Source organism: Lissotriton helveticus, chromosome 11 (genome assembly GCF_964261635.1).
Source record: "Lissotriton helveticus chromosome 11, aLisHel1.1, whole genome shotgun sequence".
In the NCBI taxonomy this organism is placed as follows: domain Eukaryota; kingdom Metazoa; phylum Chordata; class Amphibia; order Caudata; family Salamandridae; genus Lissotriton; species Lissotriton helveticus.
In genome coordinates, this window is record NC_136072.1 from 439,835,542 (window position 1) to 439,862,699 (window position 27,158).

General features: G+C 42.6%; 1 protein-coding gene across 7 annotated transcripts in view; it reads left to right on the forward strand.

Annotated features, from left to right (window-relative positions):
- DOCK10 (dedicator of cytokinesis 10) overlaps nucleotides 1–27,158 on the forward strand; it is a 1,735,912-nt gene that overhangs the window by 1,675,612 nt on the left and 33,142 nt on the right. For all 7 annotated transcript variants that reach the window (XM_078665953.1, XM_078665951.1, XM_078665949.1 and 4 more), the window contains one exon: nucleotides 23,546–23,756. In XM_078665953.1, the coding sequence (XP_078522079.1) occupies nucleotides 23,546–23,756 (211 nt within the window). The remainder of the gene's footprint in view (nucleotides 1–23,545; nucleotides 23,757–27,158) is intronic.

The following is a 27,158-nucleotide window of genomic DNA, read 5'->3' on the forward strand; positions in this document are numbered from 1 at the left end:
ATGAGATGCAGGGCCTGCTTGCATCTTCTTCAGTCCTGACCTTAAGAGGATGATGTCCTCTGACTCTTGGTACAAACAGGATGGGCACCTTTGGCAAACACTGCCAATACATTAGTCTTCTGCACTGCACCAGCGTTTCATTTTGAAAACAGCAAAGCAGCAGGAGGGAAGATATTCATCAAAGATTTTCTGGGTGTGGCAGCATTGTTCGCTACAAGATCAGGTGATCTTGTGACTCTGCTTGGATCTATTAAGATCACTACATACTCTTTGCCCCCTTTCCTAAATTCAGTCACATTTCTGGGGCCATAAAACCTTGTATGGAGGCAGTCCTATGGCATACCGCAATCTATCCAATGGTACTGTCCAGGTCGTCCACTAAGGTCTCCCAATCAGGCTTTGGTTAAAATCCTGAAATGGAGATAGGCGATATGGGGTTGTAGATGCCTCTCCTACCTGGCTCCCAAACTCTGGAACAGGCTGCCCTTGTATATTAGATCTCAATTGGTTCGGTCTACATTCTGAGGCTTATTAAAAATGTGGCTTTTTCCAGCCTAGCAGTCGATCTTATCTTTGTGGACTCATCCCTTTCTTCTGTGTTGTCTCCAGCACAAAAAGCCTCAGCAATCGAGCGCTATATAAAACCCCTACTTACTTACTTACTTACTTTCTCAGACCCAGCCGTGAGAGCTGCAAAACAGCTTTTAGAAAGCACATCTTTCCGAGAGCCCAGCATGGTCCTCCTCCAAATCATTCCATGCTAGTGTTTTGAAGAGTGAACCAGTCCATTTCAGGTGGCAAGGCTCTAGACAGTCCTAATAAATTTCTCAGGCATTCCACTATCAGATTCTGTTGATTGCAATGTAGTTCCTTTCCGGGGAACATGCCGTGTGCCTTCAAAAGTATCACTGACTTCCATCCATCAAAAAACTAAGATGGAGGGTGTCGCTGTGGTGAATTACTCTTCACTAACTCCAGTCATAACTTGGCTATTTGGCCAAACTAAGCCTCAAAGGAAATCTGCTCTCCTGAGTCCCCATCTATTCCAGATCTTCTGTAGCGCAAATAGGCACCAAGAGCTATGAGGACTCCCCTTCTCAATAGAAGCGTGATGCAGAGGTCTATAGAAACCCAGAAATTCTACTTGGAGGCCATCTTGGCATATTCCTACCCTTTTCTTGCCATTTATTGTAAGGCCATTAGAATAGCAGATTGCACCTGCATGAGGTAAGACTGAAATATAAATGCCCTTGACATAGACTCACCTAATATCAGGCAGCATATTTATCACGGCCCAAAACTGGTATGAGCATATTAGTTATAGGAGCGAGCTACACCACTGGTAAAGGCCTTGTTCTTTTTTTTATTTTGTTTATGCATGAATTGCTCATCACCTACATTAATTCTAGGTCATGACTTTTTAACTCCGCCAGCTGCATAACTCTGTTTGTGCTGTCTTTAATCCAAGCACTCAGATTTGTTTGAGGAAAAGTGAAATACACGTATAGAATAAATAGTGCGGGCTATGCAGTCATGGGGACAGGCTGCAGTAGGGAAATGAAGCTGGTATTGGCAATTGCTCTGTGCCACTACATTTTTACCCTTCTGATTCACCATGTTTGTGTTTATCTCATTTATTTTTCAAATTTAACAGACTTATATTCCCTCCACCCCTGCTGCTTTCCTTATGCGTTTCTCCTGTTTTTAGGTCGAGCCTCTGCAAGACCTGTTGTAATCTCTTCTGTAGGCTTTTGGCACACCCATCATTATCAGTCATTCGTTGCTGGGCCATTCAGAAATGCTGCATTCTTAATGGCGCATTTGTGGTATTTTTCTGTCCAATGGGTACGTGTTCGACGTCCGGGCGATTTCACAGCCATCACAATGAGTGTATGGCTCCTCCTGGTCAGCCATCACTTCACGGACGTGCTTTTCACTTTTATTTCAGCAGCGGGGCGTCGGTGTGCATCCTTCTATAGCCCTTTATTTGTTTATTTTTTCCGATTTCCAGCTCCAGCGTGTCATTCTGTAGTTCTTTGTTTGTTTTACACATATTGCTTCATGTAAGCAAAGATGGTTGATACCAGTGGTAGAAGTGGGAGGGATCGGAAAGGCGCGGCGTGCCCCAACTTTTTAAAATGAACACAGTCCGTTCCCCTACTTCTGTATTTTAAAAATGCGTCCCAAGACGGCAGGAATGGTCCGGATTAAAAGAAAATGCGTGATCTTCCAGCCCTGTGTGTTGCACATTAAGGAAGGCGTCTGCAGTTGCCACGACCTCCTCCCCCCTCCCCTACGTGTCTTGGGGCATTGGCCTGCAAAGCAACACTGTGGGAGCAATCAATCATCATTCGAAAACGAACCTTTAGTGGCCCTGCTGCTAGAGTGTGAGGTGTGATTTACACCTCATTTAGTGACAGCGTCAGATTGGGAAGGCGATCAGTCAGGCATGGGGCGACGGGCCGGTGCTTCAGGGGCACCTATGGGCCGTTTTTTTGAGCTTCTGTAAACTGTCGTCGCCAGGCCACTGTAATGAGGCGCCATCATCCCGGGCTCTCTCCTGACCCTCTGTAATTTGAGGCTGGGAGCTCGGTGTTGCTCTGGCCTTTGGAGCATTCTGGTCTGGGCCCCCTGCCTCGTGGGGCCTGCCTGGCCAGAAGCAGTGTCAGCCCCTGCCGGGCCATCACCTTCAGGTTATGGGGCAATGGGGAGGGTGTGAATAGGCAGGGGCCTACATGGGGAGGCTGAAAGGAGAGGTGATTTTATGGCCATTGTGCATTCTCACTCCAGTCTATGGTGGCCTGGCAGGGGGTAAGAGAAGCTGCCTCCCAAGAGGCCAGGTATTGCCACCTCAGCCCCAGTGTCTTTTAGGCCTTGTTGCTGGGTGCAGGGTTTAAATGACTGAATATGTCATTAAGATTAATTCTGAATCGCTGCACAAAATGTGTGCCTAGAAAAGTACACAAAGCACTGACTGGAAAGGTGTCGGCGATGTAAACTAGCATTTACATCAATAGTTAAGTGAGCACTGCAGTACATGCAGATGTCAGCGAGACGTAAAGCAGGTGCACAAGTGGTAAAACCAGATGGGCCCCTGATTATAGAAGTAACTGACTAAAGCAGAACTATTATATCACAAATTGAGAGTCACCTGTAAATTGTGTGCTCCTGTAAATGTAAATGTGTTTGTATTTATATAGCGCCTTCTACCCTGAGGTCTCGTAGCGCTGTATTCATACCGCTGTGGAACCCATCCTGGCTTTCCTGTGAAATGTCCACTCCTGGGCACCCCAAGGTGAAGCCAGGCATCCAAGCGCTGCTGGGGCCATTGTGAAGATTAAGCAAGCTATTGCCCAGAGTTACAGAGTGGGACCCATGATTAGACTAGGCACCGAGGCGAGAATTATCACGTCCAGGGAAATTGTGTCCAAGAGCCGCCGAGGCAAGAATTTAACCCTGGTCCCGGGCCAGACCTCTGCATCAGGGTCTGCCGCTCTAACCACTGAGCCACACTTCTCCATCGTGAGCTCCTGTAAAACCAGCTTCATAGATCTAATTATCAGAGGCTCCTATGCTGTCAGACAGAAAGGATGTTATGCAGCTACAGAAAGGGGCTACTGAACCAGTGTGTTTTGGAAGATATTTGATGCACACAAAAGAGGGGTGTTCATTACTTTATGGGAGTTGCCTGCAAAAGGTCTGTGTAATTTGCACTTCGTGAAAAGTGGGCTACAGTTTTTTTTAGTTTATTGTTATTCTTTTAGGATTGCGGGTCATGGGAACGTGCAGGCATCTCTGCTTCATGCACAAGCACTTTTAACATGGGCTGCCTTTGGGGCCACTGCAATTATGCAGCAATGGAGGACAACATGATGCTGCAGTGTTGGCTAAATTATGCAGCAAAGAAAGGCCACAGCATAATGTGGGGTACATTTTCTGATACTTGATTATTTTGACTTTTTTACACATCCTACAGTCTCTGCAAAGCTTTTGCCTCAATAATACCAGTTTAACATACAAGTGCAGCAGTGAGAACGGTGACCAGCCAACCTCTGTAAAGGGCTTTCTAATTCACAGCTACACAAGTCACGTGTTTTGATCCATTTGTGCTACACACTATTTTTTTGTTAAAACCATCAGATTATGCGGCCGATGATGAATTATGTGGAAAATATGGCATAGCCATAATTATGTGGAAAAGATTTGCAAATTAGGATATTTTGCCATCCATGTTTGACCTTCCTCATGCTGTCTCTGTTGGGTGTTATATCTGGAGACCTACAGTGCTTTTGGAGAGACAAAGTATGAAGAACCCTAATAGTGATTGCAGAGGATAGTAGTCGCAAGGGGAGAAAATAACTGATTGAGATAATCCGAGGAACACTACCTATTTCTGACTCTACCACTGTTTGAGTCTCATAATTCCAGAACTGATGCATTTGCAATTCTCATTGCTAATTAACTTGAGTAGTAATTACACAAACTACTAATATATTAATTGTATCTCATTCATCTGATAATGCTAAAAGCATCTGCAAAACCAACAGGTCTGGGTTGTTTTAGGTGTATGTATTCATTTTTCATTGCTATTTCTAGATAAAATAACAGGAAACCAGAAGGCATCTAATGCTGGCTTCATTACATGTTGCGTGAAGCACATAAAAAATGTAGGCCTACAATTTTGCATTGATCGAGGGGCACTGAATGATGTACTCAACAGTGCTCCCCAACATGTAGGCCCTCCTCTCATAGAATTTACTCCCAAATTTTATGTTCACAAATGGTTAGGAAAAGGGAGGAGAAGTGCTGATGAAAGAACACGCATGGCTCGGAGACAAATGGCACCTGGTTCCTCGTATAAGCGTATTTGGGACATTCTGTGATTGAAAATGTATCCCACGTTGTAAATGTATTTTAATGTAATTAACTAATATATTAAACCTCAAATAAACGTGTATCCATTGGTTGTGGATGCCAAACATACTAAAAATCGGTATGTTTTGCTCTTTTTAGCCTCACTTCTGACTCCTCCCACTGGTCCAATCCTCTGGTTATTCCCGCCTCTGATGCTCCACCCACATTTCCCCTACTTCCCCCCCCCCCACTTCGACCACTGGTTGATACACAAATCAGGACAGAGCTGGAGAAACCCAACGGTACCAGGAAGTGATGCTGCATCACCACACACCTCTCTCTGACCCTGTCTCAGTCCCATCCGCCCTCTCCATGGGGTTCTTGTGAGGTCTGGTGGAAGACTTCATGGCGATCCCTTTCCACCTCTAGGTAGCTAGATAGGCCGGCACTCGCATTTTACCGCAAGCCTTTTCAAAGGCAGACACGACGATAAACACGGCGCTGTTACTACTTTCTCAATGAGACCTGAGCCACAGGGTGCATGACATGACCAGATGCCACTGTCACTTTTGATGGGAGGCTCATTATAGCCTTTTCTCTGGATCCCAGAGTAGCTAATCCCTTCTGGACAGTGCTGTGGTGCATTAATGACCAACGGCCATAGATCGCTCCCAAAAAAAACACGTTTTTCCTTTTATACCTAATTTTCCAATTGTAACTTGGACTTTTTTGTAGGAGGTGGCATTGGTTTGACTTAGGGCATGATTTGGGGCATTGGTTTGGATCCAGATTAATTTTGAATATCCCACTCAGTATCCCAAAGAACTGTGACTAAGATTTGTTATCACAAACAGTCAAAGCAAATATCTGATCTGTAATGTTTATTTTGAAAAACACATCTACAATCAGAAAACTTGGGGAGGCATAATATTGGAAGCCGAGATCCAACATCTGCATGTTTCTAGAGGTGGTTGTGAGCTTGTGTTGCTATTTTATAATGATTTAAAATCCCTTTTGCAAGCTGCCATATTGATGAACCTCTAGCCAATAGGCATGCCTATGTTATAGTAATGTGGATAAGTTCTCTGGTCTCTGACACAGCCTCACTGTCATGCCTGGAACTGCAAAGCGAGGATTCCCAAAGAAGTAGACACGCATTTGAGATTTCCACAGTTGAAAAAGTCCCTTTTCGTTTTTCTCACGAGAAAGCGAAGCACCTGTTGGCACATTTATCTAAAATCTCAGTGTGTGCTGCGTGTTTTCAATCCAGCTCTTAATGTGTAGAAATACAAATACAAATATTAGGGACATTTGTGGAGGAGCAAGCTTCAGATGCTCAGTTGTTTGTGAAGGCAAAGCTCTGTCTCTGAGCGGCTATTACTGAACATGACTGATAGGCAGGGTCCCTGGAATTATGTGGCAGGGCCTATTTATGCGGCAAAAAAGGACAAATAATGTTGCATAATTTGGTACGGTGCCTCGTCTGGGTTAGTAAGCGCTATATAAATGCAATTATAATTAAATTTCGTAATAGCATTACTTCATTATTTTGACATTTTAAAACTTGGTAACGCTGTTTTGGGCATTGTTTGCATCTCATTAGTTCCAGCATTAGCACCCAAATATAGCAATAAGCATCGGAAAGGTGACCAGTCCAGTTTTGCAAAGGGCCTCCCACCGTGCGACATTATTAGTAATTTCTGAGCTGTTTGAGCTAGAAACAACATTTATTTTGTTAAAAATCTGTACATTATGCTGCAAATGATGTGACAAATGAGGCAATTCTATAACTATGTGAAAATCACCACGGCTGCACAATTGCATATATTTCCAGTGGCCCTGCTTATAGGTGGCCAGGATGGTGACATATTACTAGAAGGTGACAGATCAAGGAGCTATGAAGTGGTATGAGATGGCTTAGCACATTATGGTGGTCTCCCAAGGGTGTCAGGAAATTTCAGGGCAAGTACGTCACTTTGTACCAGGCGTAATCACAGAATTCTGGTGTCCGGGGTACCCAATAGGGCGATGTGCACTCACACAAATGTAAAAGGACCACATCATGGGGTCACAGCAGCTCCAAATATATAACCATCGGTAACTCAGGACCTGTACGTTGTAAATGCACCGTTCAAATGGTCCTGGGGTGAGATCAACCAGCACTGCCCACTGGAGTGCTCTCAAGAAGAACTAAGAGGAAGAAAGATGGTAATGCAAAATCAGAAATTATCAGATAGTGATAACCCACAAATTCAAGCAGAGTTCCCTTACCACCAATATATTTACAAAGTGCATATAGTGATTGACAAGCCCCATTCACCACATCCAACCATCAACGCGCTTCAGTTTAGATTCATTGTAAAACATACAGCTGCCATCACATACATCCACTCCACTCCTAAACACATAAATAACAAGCATTGGCATAGCCAATAGGTCTCACCTTTAGGACCTTATTAGTGTTTAGCAATGCAACACTTGATGCTGTTGCACCAATGATATTGTGCTGGATAACTAAACACTTATAAGGTCCCAAAGGGGAGACGTATTGGCTATGCCAATTCTTGTTTTTCCCTGGCTTCTGCAGAGAGGGGCCTGTTGAAACCATTGTCATGGACCCACTTCTTAGGCCTCCTTTAACTTCCAGGATTAATGCTTGTTTTCATAACCGCTCTAAATTACTAAACACATTCTGGATCAGGGCTGTTTGTTATCTGGAGATATTTATCAGGTGATACGTTTGTGATAGCAGGGTAAGGCAGGACTATAGAGCAGTCTGGCAGTGTTAGAGGGGCTGGACTGATTGTCCAGTGTGTGGCCCGTTTTATGGTTGTTTGTCAAGTAAGCATGCAGTCTACCCATACATTGCAAAACACCTACAACAGCTTGTCTTTACAAGTTTAACACTGGTTCAATTTGCTAATAGGACCCCCCTATTTGTTAGCTATCTGATTCGCTAATGGAGTACACTCGTATTTTTAGCCTTGGCAATCTTCTGCCCAAGTCTGACTGTAGGGATGGGAGAGTGAGTAAGCACCACAGAATGGTTTCCAAACATGAGACGCCGAGTTGTTTGTGATTTATCTTTATTGCTACTTCTGAACACGTCCTAAGACCTTGCCCTAGAATACCTACAGACGTAGTGCTTTCTGGGCACCAATCTACTGAGTGTTTGCATTGAAAGCTACAATTTGTGCCTGTTATTAATTAACAAAGGTAGCAGTCTTCTTCTTTCCTCTCTACAATTGTACAGGTTAATGGCGGACATTCTGTGCTTTTCATCTGATTTATCTGCAAACGGGGACCTTAAAAAGGGTCAGAGTAAAACAAAAACGATTTATACTGATACTTGCAGTTGTCTTTCTTGGAGCGTGGTGGTCTAAGAGTTTTTGGGGGACACGGGTTCTCTAAAGCTTTGTTAGACTGGGAAGTGACCACCTCGCATCTATCCTAAACCGGTCTCCTTTTCCACCACGCCATATCCTTTTACTCTGCTTGTGGTGTGTTTATTTCAAATGCACCACTATTGTATTTGAACATCTAGCGCCCCGTCCAATTCCCTTCACTCGTTTTGGTTAAAGTCTACTCACATGCGTCATGCCATATCATGTTAGTGTCTAAATAGCTTAACAAACAAAAAATTTGCTTCTATTTTGAGTACTTTTTTTGATCGATACGGTTGTTTATGTGGTGTTTAACACATTAAATAAATAAACAGGAAACTTGAAGAAGAAGTACGTGAGTATTTATTAACCTCATACACCGAAGTCCAAACGATCAACTGACTTCCAGAGAAGTCTACATTCTAAGTAAGAATCTCTAAATGGAATTCTATGAGTTAAAGGTACAAAACATAATAAGAAACATATACATGTCATCACACATCTCCCTTTCTAATAAAATAAAAACAAAAAAAGAAAGAGGGAGAAAATTAAACGTAATCTTTTAAGTACAAAGGAGGTCTACGTACTCTCTGACCCAACCTAGAAAAAGAAGACAAACTTGGAGACAAGGAAGAAGAGAAACGGGAATTGCCTGAATTACCCCCAACAGGATGGGCACTTTCGACAGCAGGCAACTTTGAATCAACCAGAACCACACAACTGTTATTCCATATCCTTCCATCATCCGTTTTGACAGCATTTCTGAAGATTTTCACTACAGAGCGAACCTCAGTGAACTTTGACCAAGGCCTACACCCAACAGGAGCTCTGATGCGAACAAGATCACCAATTTTGAACTTTTGAAACAAAACAGACTTTCTGCTGTCAAAGTATTTTTTCCTAGAAACTTGTTTGTCTAATTCCCTACACCTCCATTCACCAACACTATTATCTACCAAACCTTTGTTCAGCTTCATCCAACCAGGACACCACAACGTATTGGGAACTCTTCCCTTAAACAACTCAAATGGAGATCTTCCAGTAGTTGAATGGGGAGCCATGCGGTAACTATTAATTCTATCCTTAAGAGAGACCTTCCAATCCAAGCCAGAAGACCTTGCCAACTGAATAGCCTCTTTAAGAGTCTTATTAACCCTTTCAACCGCACCATTTGACTCAGGATGATACAAAGAACATCTCTTATGAGACACACCACACCTCTTCAAATAATCTTCAAATACTTTGAGCAAAACTGAGGTCCATTATCTGAAAGTAAACTATTTGGAAAACTCTCTTTTAAAAAAATACCATCCAAGAATTTGATGACAGCATCTGAGGTTATGTCTCTCACAGCAGAAACCTCAATCCATCTTGAATATAGGTCTATTAAGACAATTAAGTATGGAGTATCAGAAACTCCAGACAAAGGACCAACAATGTCGATTGCAACCTCATCCCAAGGATGATTAGGTAAAATCCTCTTTACCATGGGCATCTGTCTAGTCTTCAAAATTGTGTCACTTGCACTACACTCAGGACAATCTCTCACCATTCTCTCTAATTCCAGATCCATGCCAGGCCACCAAAACTGTAAACGAAGAATTTCTTTAGTCTTAACAATGCCTAAATGCCCACAATGAGCATGGGATAACAATTTTTTTCTAATACCAAGCGGTGGAATTAACTTTGTCCCACGAGTGAGAAGACCATCATCAGTAATAGAAAGTTCATCTGAAACCAACAACCATGGTTTTTCTAAACGATTATGATTTTTCAAGGAAGAAATAAGCTTGGAAATCTCTTCATCTTTCTCTAACTCAGTCTTCCATTCACACTCCTCAACTGCTCCTTCAGTAATTTCACACACTCTGATACTGTCATCTGTATCAAAAATATCTTCTTCTTGAACATTCTCTACAGTAACTAACCTAGACAAGCAATCTGCTGACTTATTGGCTACACCAGGAATGTAATCCACCTCAAAATCAAACTCTTGTAAAGAGATTATCCATTTCCTAATTCTTGATGAAATGGCATCTAAACCCTTCTTAGAAAATACCTCTTTTAGGGGTTTATGATCTGATAAGACAGACACCTTTGAGCCCCAGATTAAATTTCTAAATTTCCTCAAAGCCCAAAAAATAGCAAGAGACTCCTTCTCAATAACGGAATAATTTATTTCCGCACCCTTAAGACACCTTGATGAACAACAAATCAAGAGATCATGCCCATCTTTTCTTTGTGTTAAAATAGCTCCAAGACCTTTATCACTGGCATCAGTGAACATAAAAGTCGGAAGACCAGGAACAAAAGCATGCAAAGATGGAGCCTTATTTAATTCATTTTTTATGCCTTCAAATTCTTTTCTACAGTCATCTGTCCAATTAAAAACAGCACTTTTAGCAGTCAACTTTCTCAGGCTATGTGTTTCTTTTGCAAAATTAGTGATAAACTTTCCATAGAACTCCACCGTTCCTAAGAAGGAAAGTAACTCATCCTTGTTAACAGGTTCATTTATCTTCGAAATAGTCTCCATTAGCTCTTTTTTTAGGGAAAACACCTTCACCAGTAATTCTATGTCCAAGATAATTCACCTCTCGCACACCGAATTTGCACTTACTTTTCTTCAATGTGTGGTATATAAATAAATAATACCGGATCTATTTTTGAATGAATGAATGAATAACAGATAGCTCAATAAATAAGAGTCAAGATTCGAGGTAGTAGGAGTTTTGCAGGTTTAATACAGCATAAGGACAGGAACAGGACAACCTGCATAGGAATAGGATGACAGGGCCCAGCAGCTGCTGGGGCTGGGTCTGGGATGAGCGCGCTAACTTTTAATAACAATACACGAGCATATATACATAGCGCGAACACATAGCATTACATTGCAGTAGGCGTAGCAGTGGGTGGAGCAGAAGGCGTGACGCGTAGCAGTCGCGAAAGATAAGAGTAAAAAGAGGTGTAACTGGGCGTATACATAGACATGTGGTGCAGACGTAACAGGATATGTCATGAATGGGGCGGAAACATAGGAGGGGGCTACCTAAGGAGCCGGGACCTCTAACCTGGTGGTGCGCGAAAACTGGCAATGGCGTGTTACGAGGAGAAGCTGGGGGCTATGAACTCTGTGCTAGGAGCAGAGACTAAAGTCTGGAGGGTCGGAGCGACATGTACCTAAACCCTATCTGGTATCTAATGTTTAGGGAACATGTTGATATAAACTAGAAGTCATGAGGGGAAAAGCTAACTGACTCTAAGATTGGAGCATGCATTTATTCTACATATAGTGCGTGATGAAGAATATTAAATGACCATTAAATACAGTATTTCTCTAACGTAGAGACGTGAAGGCTAGACAATGACGGAAACTATTGATGCAGTTCAGTAGCTTAGGAATGCAGAGAAGGAGGACTAAACTGATAGCTGGAATCATAACATAGTCTTGGCAGACTCAGAGGCAGAGCCAGGCTGCACCGGGCACTGCGAGGCAGGAAGTAAGTGAAGGGTCGAGGATACAGGTGGGGGCTGGATCGCTCCTCAGCGAGGCTTCAGGAGACAGGAGCTGAATCTGATGTCCGGGCCCTGTTGAGGCCTAGAAACGGGGACTTTATAATGAAATAACGTGCACACTGAGAAACGTGGCAACGTAGCTTTACATAGGCCTGATACTCATATTACTCATGAGGACTGGGAAATGACATACCAGAGGTGGACACAACTATAATTGCGTCTTGAATCGGACATGGGGAATAACATATGCATATTGGTCATGCACACATAACATATGATGGATGACACGTAGGGACACAGAACATGGCAAAATTTACTTTTCCACAAATGACATACCAGCTTCACGCAAACGTCTAAGGACTAGACACACACGTTCATTGTGTTCACTCAAATTATTCCCAAATATTAACAAATCATCTTGATAACACTTCACCCCAGGCAAACCTCTCAAAATCGTAGCCATGATCCTTTGAAATACAGAGGCTGCCGAAACAAGCCCAAATGGCATTCTTTTGTATTTAAACGTTCCCATAGGAGTGATGAAAGCCGTTAGCTCCTGTGAAGACTCATCCAGTTCCACCTGGTGGTAGGCAGAAGCTAGATCAAGAGTGGTAAAGTATTTTGCTCCACCCAAAGTGCCAACCAACTCATCTATGTTGGGTAACGGAAACTTATCTACAACTACTTCCTTATTTAGAGATCTCAGATCAATGCAAAGACGAATTTCGCCAGTTGGTTTCATCACAATAACAATAGGAGCCAACCACTCTGTTGCCTCAACAGGCTCAATTATCCCATTAGTAATTAGTTTGTCAATTTCTTCTTGAACTTTGGTTTGTTCTAACCAAGGAATTCTCCTCACTTTTGCTACAACAGGAATAGCATTCACTTTCAGTTTGATATGATGTTTATAACCACGTAGACATCCCAATTTTTCTTTAAAAACATCTGGAAATTTTTCTGAAAAAACTTTACATAAGTCATCACTCACACAACTTTCAACACTCTCATGCACTTCTTGAATTTTAACTTGAGGAGTAGAATTTGGATCAAGCGTCACACCAAGTTCTCTTTGATGTAACCACCCTAATAAGGCATCACCTTTTTTTGCTACATATATTTTTCCAACAGTTATGCGACTGCCCAATTCTATCTTACCTAAGAAATATCCTAGAATTTTTATTGGTTTATCACTATAACCTAGAGGTAAAATGTCTGATCTCATTAATTTTGGATTGTCTGGAAAAGTATTCTTAAATAACATCTCATCAATTAAGGTAATACGAGAATAAGAATCAAATTTAAAATGTATCATTCTATTCTCTACTTTCACTAAATGTGAGGGATGATCAATCTCATTACCTTTTATCTCAAAACTCACAGTTCTAACTTGAGGTTGAGACCATTTCTTTTTTTTTATAACTTCTCCTTTCAACATTCTTGTTCTACAGAACTTTGCATAATGTCCTCTCTTTCCACATAAGTTACACACAACTTTTAATGCAGGACAAATTGGAGAATTTGCTAAATGTGAATTTTGACCACATCTGAAACACGAAAACCTACTAGATTGAGAAGAATATAATGTATTAGGCATGTTAGGATTCATTACGTTTGCCGTTGCACCCTGTTTTTCCTGTTCACAAGCACTCTCCTGCTTTTTTATTTGACATACAACATCATCAACCTTAGTTTCATCTTTAGTATCAGGTTTCTCCTTTTCTTTCTTTAATTCACCTACACATTTAGTCATATGTTCAACTTGTTTTGCGATAACTAAAACTTCTTCAACTGGAGGTTCATCTTTCAACCATAACTCTTTTCTTATATCATCATGTGCACATCTTAGAACAAATTGATCCCGAATCCTTTCATCAAGTGTTTGTCCAAAGTTGCACGAAGATGCCAATTTTCTTAGAGAAGATACGTATTCCTCGACCGTCTCATCTTTCTTTTGTTCTCTCAAGCCAGTTGATTTTTTTTTATGTCAAAAAATTAATTTAAGTAAATTCCTCTGAGTTTAAATGCCCACCGCTCTCCTCACCAGATGATTTTTTTTAAGATGAATGTCATGTAAATGAACTGTCGCAGGGAAGTCACCGCTTCCTTTCCTTAAGTACAGCCGCTGGAGGAGGGGTGTGAAAATCTTCTTTTTCTTCTCCGTGTTGAGATCCCACCCTCGTCGCCAATTTAATGTGGTGTTTAACACATTAAATAAATAAACAGGAAACTTGAAGAAGAAGTACGTGAGTATTTATTAACCTCATACACCGAAGTCCAAACGATCAACTGACTTCCAGAGAAGTCTACATTCTAAGTAAGAATCTCTAAATGGAATTCTATGAGTTAAAGGTACAAAACATAATAAGAAACATATACATGTCATCACAGTTTAAAGCTTTTAACATAATCCATTTTAATCTGTGCAGTTTTAAGAATGAATTGGATAACTGGTGTCCGCTGTGCTTGAAATGGAAAAATAGAAGTGCAAGTACTCTGCACCAGAGTACCTGCTTGTTTCTAAGCAGTGCCTGTACTCTCCAATTAAAAGTATTACGTCACTCATCAGAAGTGCCGGTACTGTCCCCCCTCAAAATAAACAAGCGCGGCCATGCAGCCGCGAACAAATGGCCTACTCAAGCAAAGATATGCAAATGCAATTAAAGAAACATGGTGGACTGATTCACGCCTATGGGTGCTCTACTGTGCTTCATCCTAGCAACCACAAAGGAACAACCAGTGCGCCCCTCGCTCCTCACTTACTGAAAACCGTGACTTGAAGAAACGGTTCACAACATCTCTTTCGTTCTTTCATTTAGTCTCTTCCCTGTGAAATGGATCCACAAAATAACCAGCGCGTGCCTCGTGTTTTAAAGATATTTAACAACAAGGGGTGGTGATGGACAGAGTTTCTGAATTAAGCAGAATACTCTCACCCAGTCAAGAGATCAGGGCTAGATCCAACACCGTTTTTTAGCTCACTGCACCATCCCAGTTCAGAACCTGGCTATATGCAAATTAGTCTGTTCCTGTCCCAGTGCATGATGGGAACAGGGCAAACCAAACTACCAAGCCAATTCTTACACTGGGAAGGAAACAAGCTTCCGGGGACCGGTTTCTGGCATTTCAACCTTCGTCGGCCCGGCTTGCTTGAATCCTGATGGTGCAATGAGCAAGGGACTCACATCTGAGTATACCCTTCCACGCTTAGGGTGGACAAAATATTTAACAACAAGGGGTGGTGATGGACAGAGTTTCTGAATTAAGCAGAATACTCTCACCCAGTCAAGAGATCAGGGCTAGATCCAACACCGTTTTTTAGCTCACTGCACCATCCCAGTTCAGAACCTGGCTATATGCAAATTAGTCTGTTCCTGTCCCAGTGCATGATGGGAACAGGGCAAACCAAACTACCAAGCCAATTCTTACACTGGGAAGGAAACAAGCTTCCGGGGACCGGTTTCTGGCATTTCAGTCTTCGTCGGCCCGGCTTGCTTGAATCCTGATGGTGCAATGAGCAAGGGACTCACATCTGAGTATACCCTTCCACGCTTAGGGTGGACAAAATATTTAACAACAAGGGGTGGTGATGGACAGAGTTTCTGAATTAAGCAGAATACTCTCACCCAGTCAAGAGATCAGGGCTAGATCCAACACCGTTTTTTAGCTCACTGCACCATCCCAGTTCAGAACCTGGCTATATGCAAATTAGTCTGTTCCTGTCCCAGTGCATGATGGGAACAGGGCAAACCAAACTACCAAGCCAATTCTTACACTGGGAAGGAAACAAGCTTCCGGGGACCGGTTTCTGGCATTTCAGCCTACGTCGGCCCGGCTTGCTTGAATCCTGATGGTGCAATGAGCAAGGGACTCACATCTGAGTATACCCTTCCGCGCTTAGGGTGGACAAAATATTTAACAACAAGGGGTGGTGATGGACAGAGTTTCTGAATTAAGCAGAATACTCTCACCCAGTCAAGAGATCAGGGCTAGATCCAACACCGTTTTTTAGCTCACTGCACCATCCCAGTTCAGAACCTGGCTATATGCAAATTAGTCTGTTCCTGTCCCAGTGCATGATGGGAACAGGGCAAACCAAACTACCAAGCCAATTCTTACACTGGGAAGGAAACAAGCTTCCGGGGACCGGTTTCTGGCATTTCAGCCTTCGTCGGCCCGGCTTGCTTGAATCCTGATGGTGCAATGAGCAAGGGACTCACATCTGAGTATACCCTTCCACGCTTAGGGTGGACAAAATATTTAACAACAAGGGGTGGTGATGGACAGAGTTTCTGAATTAAGCAGAATACTCTCACCCAGTCAAGAGATCAGGGCTAGATCCAACACCGTTTTTAGCTCACTGCACCATCCCAGTTCAGAACCTGGCTATATGCAAATTAGTCTGTTCCTGTCCCAGTGCATGATGGGAACAGGGCAAACCAAACTACCAAGCCAATTCTTACACTGGGAAGGAAACAAGCTTCCGGGGACCGGTTTCTGGCATTTCAGCCTTCGTCGGCCCGGCTTGCTTGAATCCTGATGGTGCAATGAGCAAGGGACTCACATCTGAGTATACCCTTCCACGCTTAGGGTGGACAAAATATTTAACAACAAGGGGTGGTGATGGACAGAGTTTCTGAATGAAGCAGAATACTCTCACCCAGTCAAGAGATCAGGGCTAGATCCAACACCGTTTTTAGCTCACTGCACCATCCCAGTTCAGAACCTGGCTATATGCAAATTAGTCTGTTCCTGTCCCAGTGCATGATGGGAACAGGGCAAACCAAACTACCAAGCCAATTCTTACACTGGGAAGGAAACAAGCTTCCGGGGACTGGTTTCTGGCATTTCAGCCTTCGTCGGCCCGGCTTGCTTGAATCCTGATGGTGCAATGAGCAAGGGACTCATCACTCTGCTTAATTCAGAAACTCTGTCCATCACCACCCCTTGTTGTTAAATATTTTGTCCACCCTAAGCGTGGAAGGGTATACTCAGATGTGAGTCCCTTGCTCATTGCACCATCAGGATTCAAACAAGCCGGGCCGACGAAGGCTGAAATGCCAGAAACCGGTCCCCGGAAGCTTGTTTCCTTCCCAGTGTAAGAATTGGCTTGGTAGTTTGGTTTGCCCTGTTCCCATCATGCACTGGGACAGGAACAGACTAATTTGCATATAGCCAGGTTCTGAACTGGGATGGTGCAGTGAGCTAAAAAACGGTGTTGGATCTAGCCCTGATCTCTTGACTGGGTGAGAGTATTCTGCTTAATTCAGAAACTCTGTCCATCACCACCCCTTGTTGTTAAATATTTTGTCCACCCTAAGCGTGGAAGGGTATACTCAGATGTGAGTCCCTTGCTCATTGCACCATCAGGATTCAAGCAAGCCGGGCCGACAAAGGCTGAAATACCAGAAACCGGTCCCCGGAAGCTTGTTTCCTTCCCAGTGTAACAATTGGCTTGGTAGTTTGGTTTGCCCTGTTCCCATCATGCACTGGGACAGGAACAGACTAATTTGCATATAGCCAGGTTCTGAACTGGGATGGTGCAGTGAGCTAAAAAACGGTGTTGGATCTAGCCCTGATCTCTTGACTGGGTGAGAGTATTCTGCTTAATTCAGAAACTTTGTCCATAACCACCCCGTGTTGTTAAATATTTTGTCCACCCTAAGCGTGGAAGGGTATACTCAGATGTGAGTCCCTTGCTCATTGCACCATCAGGATTCAAGCAAGCCGGGCCGACGAAGGCTGAAATGCCAGAAACCGGTCCCCGGAAGCTTGTTTCCTTCCCAGTGTAAGAATTGGCTTGGTAGTTTGGTTTGCCCTGTTCCCATCATGCACTGGGACAGGAACAGACTAATTTGCATATAGCCAGGTTCTGAACTGGGATGGTGCAGTGAGCTAAAAAACGGTGTTGGATCTAGCCCTGATCTCTTGACTGGGTGAGAGTATTCTGCTTAATTCAGAAACTCTGTCCATCACCACCCCTTGTTGTTAAATATTTTGTCCACCCTAAGCGTGGAAGGGTATACTCAGATGTGAGTCCCTTGCTCATTGCACCATCAGGATTCAAGCAAGCCGGGCCGACGAAGGCTGAAATGCCAGAAACCGGTCCCCGGAAGCTTGTTTCCTTCCCAGTGTAAGAATTGGCTTGGTAGTTTGGTTTGCCCTGTTCCCATCATGCACTGGGACAGGAACAGACTAATTTGCATATAGCCAGGTTCTGAACTGGGATGGTGCAGTGAGCTAAAAAACGGTGTTGGATCTAGCCCTGATCTCTTGACTGGGTGAGAGTATTCTGCTTAATTCAGAAACTCTGTCCATCACCACCCCTTGTTGTTAAATATTTTGTCCACCCTAAGCGTGGAAGGGTATACTCAGATGTGAGTCCCTTGCTCATTGCACCATCAGGATTCAAGCAAGCCGGGCCGACGAAGGCTGTAATGCCAGAAACCGGTCCCCGGAAGCTTGTTTCCTTCCCAGTGTAAGAATTGGCTTGGTAGTTTGGTTTGCCCTGTTCCCATCATGCACTGGGCCAGGGACAGACTAATTTGCATATAGCCAGGTTCTGAACTGGGATGGTGCAGTGAGCTAAAAAACGGTGATGGATCAAGCCCTGATCTGTTGACTGGATAGGAGTGTTCTGATTAACTCAGATACTCTGTCCATCACCACCCCCTTTTTGAAATCGTGTTTTAAAGAGGCAGCAGGGGGAGGGGAGAGAGGAGGGGGCCAGCGGCTGTTTCTCTTGCAGAAGCTCCTGCAAGGGAATCACCAAACGTGCACGCGTTGCATTCAAAGCAAGGCAATGCTTGCGCGTTTTTGACTGAAAAACAGAATAGATTGCAAAACGTCTTTTTGCCTCTGCAGCATACGGGCGCTGCGTAGACGAGACAAAAAATAAAAAAATCCATTATAGCTCCAATAGCTTTAACTCTAAAAACATGCGAGCCCTATTGCACTTCAAATGCTTGTTTGGTTTTGAGGACTGTAGGGTAATGAGACAGAGAATTAATCTGCGACTGCAAAATACTGGTGGTGAACAAAACACACACTGTGTTGCACATTTAATTTGATAGCTATCAAAAGAGCTATTTTGCTAGCTAGTATGGTGCAAATAATAGAAGTTAAGTGCCCCTTAACATGTACTAAGAAGATGTGGGGTCCTGCAGAAGGGCTAGTGGAAATCTTATGATTATTTAAAATATATGTGCCATTGAATGGCAAAAGCTTGAAGTGTATTTTCTTTAATTGTGCACCCTATACCTGCCCTCAGATATCAACTCACGAGTACTATGTTCTGACAGTTACCTGACAAAAGTGATAGACATGGAAATATGGAACGCAAAAAGACATGTATTTTTTACATCACGCTTGTGTGGACAGGTTTCTTTGAGTAACAGAAGCCATTGCATATGTGAACATTCTTAAACTGACCTTTAATAAAGCAATATATATATTGCATTCTGCAGCACACATAGAAAGAGGAAAATGCCTCAGTGAATGTGTTTTGTGCAGGAAGGTGTCACAATCCCGTCTGCAACATTGTGCACCAGTGAAAAGGAAGAGCAGGAATGCGCCCTATCGCGTGAAATACAGAGCATGGCTTGCCACACGGTGCTGCGTTAAATTATGATAAAATCGGCCCCTTAAGTTTAGGGCTGCCTCCAAGTCTGAATCAATGTAAGGCTGCTTTGTGCAAAAAGTGTCTGAAACTAGAAGACTGTGTCTGTATTTAAAAATAGTTTTTGGTCATTATAGTGACAGAAGTAAAAGAAAGGATTGTACTCAGTCAGTAGTTTCTTAATAAGGCAAAGAGACAAGGAGCCCCCAGTTTGATCATTCTTTTTAAGAAGCCACATTTTAAGTGTATCTCTGTGTGCAGACTAGCAGTCACAAGTGTAGTTGAAGTGAGAAGCTAGATGTAGACTGCGGGCAGATTTTAAGTTCAGTTTAAGGCGAAGAAGTGCCTGAGGCGTGTAGACCTTAAGCTGAGTAAGATTCTACCATTTTGCTTGTAGATTGTGTTGAGGATGTCGATCTGCTTAGCAGTGAATGCCACTGCAACACAGAGAAGAAGCCTGAGAAGTTTGACATTTAATACCAGAAGCGAGAGCGTTAATGCTCAGCAGCCATAAAAGACAGAGAAGCATTTGACACCCTTGTTAACTGTGGTCACTTTGCGTTTTAGTTGGTCAGTATGAGCTGTCCATGTCAGTTTGGAGTCAATTGTGAAGTTTAGATACTGTTAGTTGCAAGTGATGCCCATTCGTGGTGTGCCAATCTGCCAGGATAAATGCTTTCCCTTCTTCCCAAAGGCCATAATTTTTGTTTTGGAAGTGCTGATGGCAAGGCCATCGGCAAGGTTAAACAGATTCAGTTATTTTGATCAGGTTGTCGGCGTACACGAGATAAGTGATCTGTTGGTCACCCAGTTTAGGTGGTAGACTATCTGGAGAGCTTAAGTAATTGCATAAGTATGATATGTAAAAGAAAAATAATTGTGGTGCCAGTACACAAGCTTGCTTTATGCTGTTTTTGATGTATAGTTTTGGGGAAACTTCTTTCTTGCTCGCAGGATAACTCTTGTCCAGGTGTCTGTGTGAAGACATGTAATAAGGTGTAATTGTGACCAGTCTATGCCTCTTTCATGCAGTTTGCTCCAGAATAATTTTCAGTTAAGTGTAGTCAATGAAACAGGCTTACAATGCCTTTTTTACTTTTTTGGGCTGTAGAGTTAGAGCTTATATGTTTTCTGTTGTAAAGCATCCAGCACGGTGTTTGAATTATTGGTAACATGTTGCCGTTAAGCACCTAGTTACTTAGTTTTGTCAGTAAGACTTTAGCAAACAATTTCTCAATTGACCCTGATTTTTCAACACCAACATGTTTCTGCCCACACCAAGAGCCAACCGGGTCTTCATAAATAACTCCTACTTATGGGTTGTCCAGTTATCTACTAAAAAGGAGGACAATTAACTCCTATAGAATGGGTGTATAGACCCATCATTGCTTTTTCTCTATGATAATATGCCTTCTTTGTCCTTAGGTATCCTCTACTGATGGAGCACTGACTCAGGTGAGAGCATTTGGCCTCACTTATGTGCATGGAATGCATGAGTAGTTAAGCAGGAATATGCACACAGCCCTGACAAAGGCCCCAGACCTGGTTGGGCTCCTGGTGTGGGCCGAAACATGTAGGCGTTAAAAAATCAGGGTCAATTGAGAAATTAAATATCGATCTAAACCATGTAACTTATTTTATTCATCCTGCCAGTACCCTAGAAATAAAGAATCCCTTTGGGTATACTGTGAGGTATTTTTAATCTTTCCCCTTTCAACTGGATCCCTGCATTAGCCAGTAAGATATCTTCTAAGAACTCCCATATTCTTGGTGGAGTCCGCCCTGGTGGCACCATCCTACAACAGTGTGGATAGGTGCTGTTGATGAAGCATATCACGATTAAGTGAGTGAGGTATCTATTCCAATATCTTTGGATACCTTGGTAAGGCTGAGAAGTAGCGCCTGTGATGGAATACGCCCCTTCCTCTTTCCTTTTGCCCAGTAGCCCGTTTGTGACAAACTGATTAATTGGGAGAATGCAACTGGGTATGTTATCTCTCTCTACTGTTCTGAGAATACTATCAGGAGAAACACCTAGTGACTGTGGAGGCCGTGAAGAATGCCATGCTCTTCAGTGCTGAGAATCTTCAAATCAGGCACTAAGGTAGGGTCAGATTCTACTGCCGCTCATAAAGAATCTCCTTAAGCTGATTTTGAAAGGACATGGTGTAGACTAAACTTCATGCAGTTTGCTGTATGTTAAGGAGCTTTAATGGGGGATGATATTTACAAAGAAATAATTGACAACGTTTATGTTTACAATAAGAAAAGGAATTGATCTAGGAATCCTCTTTTCTCCTTTTCCCAAGCATACATACACATGTAGCACACACAATTGAGGGTTTTGATGGGGAATATTTGTTTGTCGCTCAGTTATGGTATTTCCTACATAGAGATCTTCAAATGTGCTCTTACACAATTTACATTTCGAGCATTGCTGGAATAGGAAGTAGGAAAAGATTTGGCACCTATCGAAGAGAAACAGTTTCTATTAAAGTGATTTGGGCTCTAAAGAGGTAATTGTGGTGTCATTAAACAGATCCGCTTTGTGTTGTATCATCATTTGAAATTGAACAGATAAGGAATTTGTCTTGAATTGATTTTTTTAGATCCAACAAAAACAAGTAGATTTGATAAAAAAAGATATTATTGAAATTATATTTCTGACTGCGTCTGTTTTTTCAAAATAGCTTGAAGTAATTATGTTAGTTCAGATGCCTCTCTCATTTTGAGTGAGAACGCTTAGGGCTTTCTTGAGACTGACAAAGGAGATGTTCTCATTTACAATTATATCCCATAAATAGATAGGAGTAATAGCCGCATGAGTGAGTACACAGTATATGTAGAGAATTTCCACAACTGGCATAAATCTGAAAGTCATCTACTTAAGCAGCAAAGAAAATAAACTTTTCTTCTCAAAATACATAACTTACAACTGAAGCATGGAACAGTTTCAAGCGTATGGGTTTACATTTAAAAATGTATAGGTATGATTATAAGGTTGCTTTTGTTTGGTGCTGGGATACCCCAGGGCCCGAATGCCAGAATCACTGCAACAAAAACCAGTGATTCCAACTTCTGTCACTGGAATGGATCATAACAGCACAGTTCCAGAGATACTAGCTTTTTATTTGTGAATTTCTCTGATTCTAGTAAGAAAACCATTTGACATTTTCCACCTGCTCAGAGGAGGCGGGAGATGTCAGTGAAAGGGCCTGTGTGGATCGGGGTTGTAGGTAAGGGCAGGGTTGAGGCAGTCTAGATGGAGTGCCATCTGCTTTCCCTGTGGTGCTGCATGGCTAAGGCAGGGGCCATGATGTGCTTCTGCCTGCAGCCCCAGTCTCGGTAGCAGGTTCGGTAGGTACAAAACCTTGGTCGGTGTCTCCAGGCCTGGAATCACTGTACCCAGGGACACTATTTTGCTCATGATAGCCGTAAGTGGTGTCCCACGAGGAGTTACCACTCAGGGCAGGACACCAATATTACTTCTAATCAGGGTCATTGTCTGTTTTCTTAGCCCTATGTTTGCATATTTGAGTAGTGAGTAAAATACAACAATTAGGGTTTCTTTTTCTTTCTACCGGACTCCTCTTACAGCACCAGGTAAGGGTGTTCTTTTGTCAAAATCCCTCTTCATTCCATTAAAATGTTCATTATTTTCGTATGTCAACAAAATGGAGATTCACCAGTCCAGGACCATAAGGCTGTTATGCTACATTATGTTTTTCAATAAAGCTTAATGTATCTTTCTGAAATGCAAATTATGACATACATATATTTTCTACCATTTCAGAAAGTATCTGATCAGTTTGTGTTTTTTGGTGAAAAACAGAATTGAATAATGCTGTGTAATGTATCACAATAACCACATTTGAAGTGTACAAGCTATTTAAGCTTCATTTTGCTAGAAGACTATGCAATAACATCTTACTTAACATAAATGTATGGACATAAAATGTATGCATTACGCTCTCTCCCCAGTCATAGCATAAAAATGCCTAGCTGGTTCAAGTGCGTTACATTTGAATCTTCACAATCAATTCAAGCATTTCTGAGTCTAATGTGGACTCTAAAGTCCATATGCTGAGTAGTACAGGTGCTGAGGTATATTACTAACAGGGATATAGAAAACTGATGTGTATTTTACTATGCATATATATATTGTTCAACTTAGGTAAACCCAAAGGAGTTGGACCCAAAGTACGCCTATATCCAGGTTACCTATGTCACCCCCCACTTCGAAGATTCAGAACTGGAAGACAGAAAAACAGACTTTGAAAAGCACCATAACATTTGCCGGTTCGTCTTTGAAACCCCATTCACTTTATCAGGAAAGAAACATGGAGGTGTGGAGGAGCAATGCAAGAGGCGAACAGTACTGACAAGTATGTTATTGATTTTCACAATTGACTCAGTATATTGTCCAAAGATGTAGTAATGCATTAGTGTATTGTGAGATGGTTGTTGACGGTAGACATAATAGGGACAAATTCTAAGTAACAGAATTTAATATTTAGGATACATGTGTTTGTTTTCTATTCATAATTGGAAATGTATGTCTTATGTTCTATTTATAGTTCATCTTGTATTAATATTGAAATGTTCCATTTTTACAGTGGGCATTGTCTGGGTTTTAGTGCATTTGGCTTTCTAATTAGTTGTTGGTGTATTGGACTGAGTCCTTGCATCAGAGAGTTAGAAATCCGACCCCTGCAGCCTTGGGTAATCCTAAGATTATGTATAATATTAGGATGTGGTCAACATGGATGGTGACCACCAAAAACCAAAACACCAGTTCTATCGCAGTTCAGTTTTAGAATGTTGGTGAGTTTCCATTCTTCTACTAATTAAGAAGGATCGGGAAATATTGACACTAATTACATCTGTGGTATTCTGTCTTGCTAGTAGCTGAGGATAACTTAAGAATATACTTAAGAATATATTTGAATATAAAATTTCTTAAGATATATTACAGGAGCAATATAGATGTTTAGTAAAGTGAGTTAAAAGCAGATTTCAATTGATATTTGAAATCTGTAAAAAGGGAATAGCACCGAATTGGAATGACCAGGCAAATAAGAATTGAGCCACATCAAGGCCACAAACTCGGTTTCTATACCTGTAAGCTTTTTGCCCAACACTTGATTGTCTGATGATAGCCAGTCAGTTAGTCAGTCAGCAATTTTTTATTCGGTCAATATAGACCATAAAAGCACATGAAACATATATTTCACCTAAAATCAGACTATGTACATGATTACAACAAGGAAATGAGTTAATATGTTCATTTTAACAAATATGGAAATTATCTAAAACATTTATACAAAAAGCAAATTAAAAACCAATAAAATATGATATAATGTGCTAGTTCCTCAGTGCATTAACTAAAACATACTCAACAGGCTCAGTCCTTTACAATAAGGCTCCACATTTGAATATATACAAATATTAACTTATACGGCGGAATCGCTAGGGGTCCCTCTATTCCTTAAATAACTTTTTCCTGTGTCTGAGGGCTCCTGAAAAGAAACTTGCCGCCCCAAAACAGATCGCGGGGAAGATAACATTTGTAAAAACAATGCGGGCCTTACTGGTCCACATTGATTGTTTCTTACCAACGGGATAATGAATTTACGCCTCAAGGTACAATAAAAATCACAAACAAGTGCAAAGTGTTCTACTCCAAAAAATTGTCACAGGGACAGAGTTTCAAAGCTTCTAGCTTGAAAATCCATTGGGAACTGCTAAACACCAGTGTATGGAATTTAATCTAAATCTAGTCCATAAAAAACGATAATGGGCGTTGTTAACAAACGACAAGTAGGGTTCCCCCGCAAACTTGTTTTCAACAATATATATTGTCGCACTGTGGGATTAGCAAGTTCCCTATCTTCCCTTTCACCAAGCCGCCTGAGAAGAAACATGCTTTTGATGACCTGCAAGTCACTGGAGCGTAGTGGTCTTGGGTCATCTAGGCAACAGTCTCAGTTTCTATACCTGTAAGCTTTTTTGCTCAACAATAGATTGTCGACAGTGCTGTATTTAAAACCTGTGAGGAAGTTGTCAGGTGGTGATAGCCAATATTGATCTTCCCAAGCCTGTAAAGAAGCCTCAGGCCTACTTTGGGGAACACCATTGAATGAACACAATTGTTCATCTTTAAAGTACCAGCCGGTGCCTGAGTGTTTGTTGGGCATTGAAGCAGCAGGACACATGGCAGAAGTATTTGTTGCTCTGAAGGGTTATTGTCTCACTTTAAATTGTCCAGGCCCTGCACAGTCCTGGGCATGTTGTCAGCCTCTCTTGTTGACACTACTGCAATGCCTAGGGTACATCAGTGCTGAGAACAACTCCAAAGGGCATACTGGCACAACTGAGCTGCACTGTATGTACTCAGCGGCAGCACGGTAATAATATCACTGGAACCTCACAGACCTGCAGTAGTCTTGGATGTTCCTAAAACCATTCTCTGCTGATGCTGAACACAGGCCACAGCCAGAAGCTGGGTGATTAGTTGCTAAAAATGGGGTTCTGGTTGGCTGGGCTATGCACCTAAGCCAGGCAGAAGCCACCACTCTTGTCAGGCTAAGGGAGTTACACAACCAAGATAACCCTGCTCACCCACTTGGTAGCTTGACAGAGCAGTCAGGCTTATCGCAGAGGCAACATGTAAAGTGTTTGCGCAACACCCACGCACACCAGTGACACACTAGGTACATCAGGTTATGTAAAAATATATCCTTTGTATTGTATATCAAAAAATTTGGTTTCCACAACAGAATGAGCTGTATTAAGAAATGATTGCTTTGCAAACAAATGCACGTTGTAGCTCAGTCAGCTGAACTGAGCGTTACCTTGGTAGACTGTCGCTTAGGGCTCAGAGTACTTGCGCGCACCTCAGGGTTCTCCGCTATCTGGCAAGGCCCAGGCTGTGAACGGACGCTGCCACAAGCTGTGGAAGGCGGCTCGGGACCCTCTGTACCACTCCCTCTGATGGCTGCCCGCGCCTCTGGCAGTACCGCAGAAGCTGGAGGGAGTTCCTAGTGGGCCAGAGAGAAGAAAAGAAGAAACAGGGAAGAGGCTCCCCGAGCTGAGAGCAGTGAACTCACTTAGAGTCGATGACTTGGTGGCACTGAGCGGGGAGGTGAGGCAGCTCCTTCCTGATTGGAGTGCGTCCTCTCTACCCCGAGGCTCAAGGCGGCGTACTGCAGGGCAAGGCAGCATCGTCCACGGCTTCTTCTCCTCTGATTACTCCCATTGCTAGGCAACGCCTAGAAGCCGGCTGTGCTGTGTCGTCGTAGGCACCCAAAAGAAACTGGATGGTGACTTCTGTCCCAGACTCAGGTCAGAGATGGTGTTCAGGGCGACCTCGCCAGTCTTCCTCGTATAAGGGAGCATGCTGAGCTCCCGCGAGCTCTGCTGAGGAAGCAAGGCTTGTTTGCAACAGAATGCAGGAATGCCCCCAGAGCCCTAACAGAGCTAAACATTTGGAGCTCTGTGGAGGCAATGTGCTCAGGGGGCCAGGGAGGCAGGAATGCACAGGGTACTGTGTGAGTGCACACACAGAGCGGTTGGTAAGGCAAGAGTATCTGGAAACTTTGATGTCCCTGAGTTTCTTACAACAGGATCCCAGCACATACAGGCCCTTGGAGATCCTTCTTCAAGTAGGTTCACAGCAAAGTTTCAGTCATTGTCCTTTCTTTGGCAGAAACAGCAACTGCAGGCCAACCGCACACAGCACACAGCAAAAGCGGCAGTACTTTTCCTCACACCTCAAAGCTCTTCTC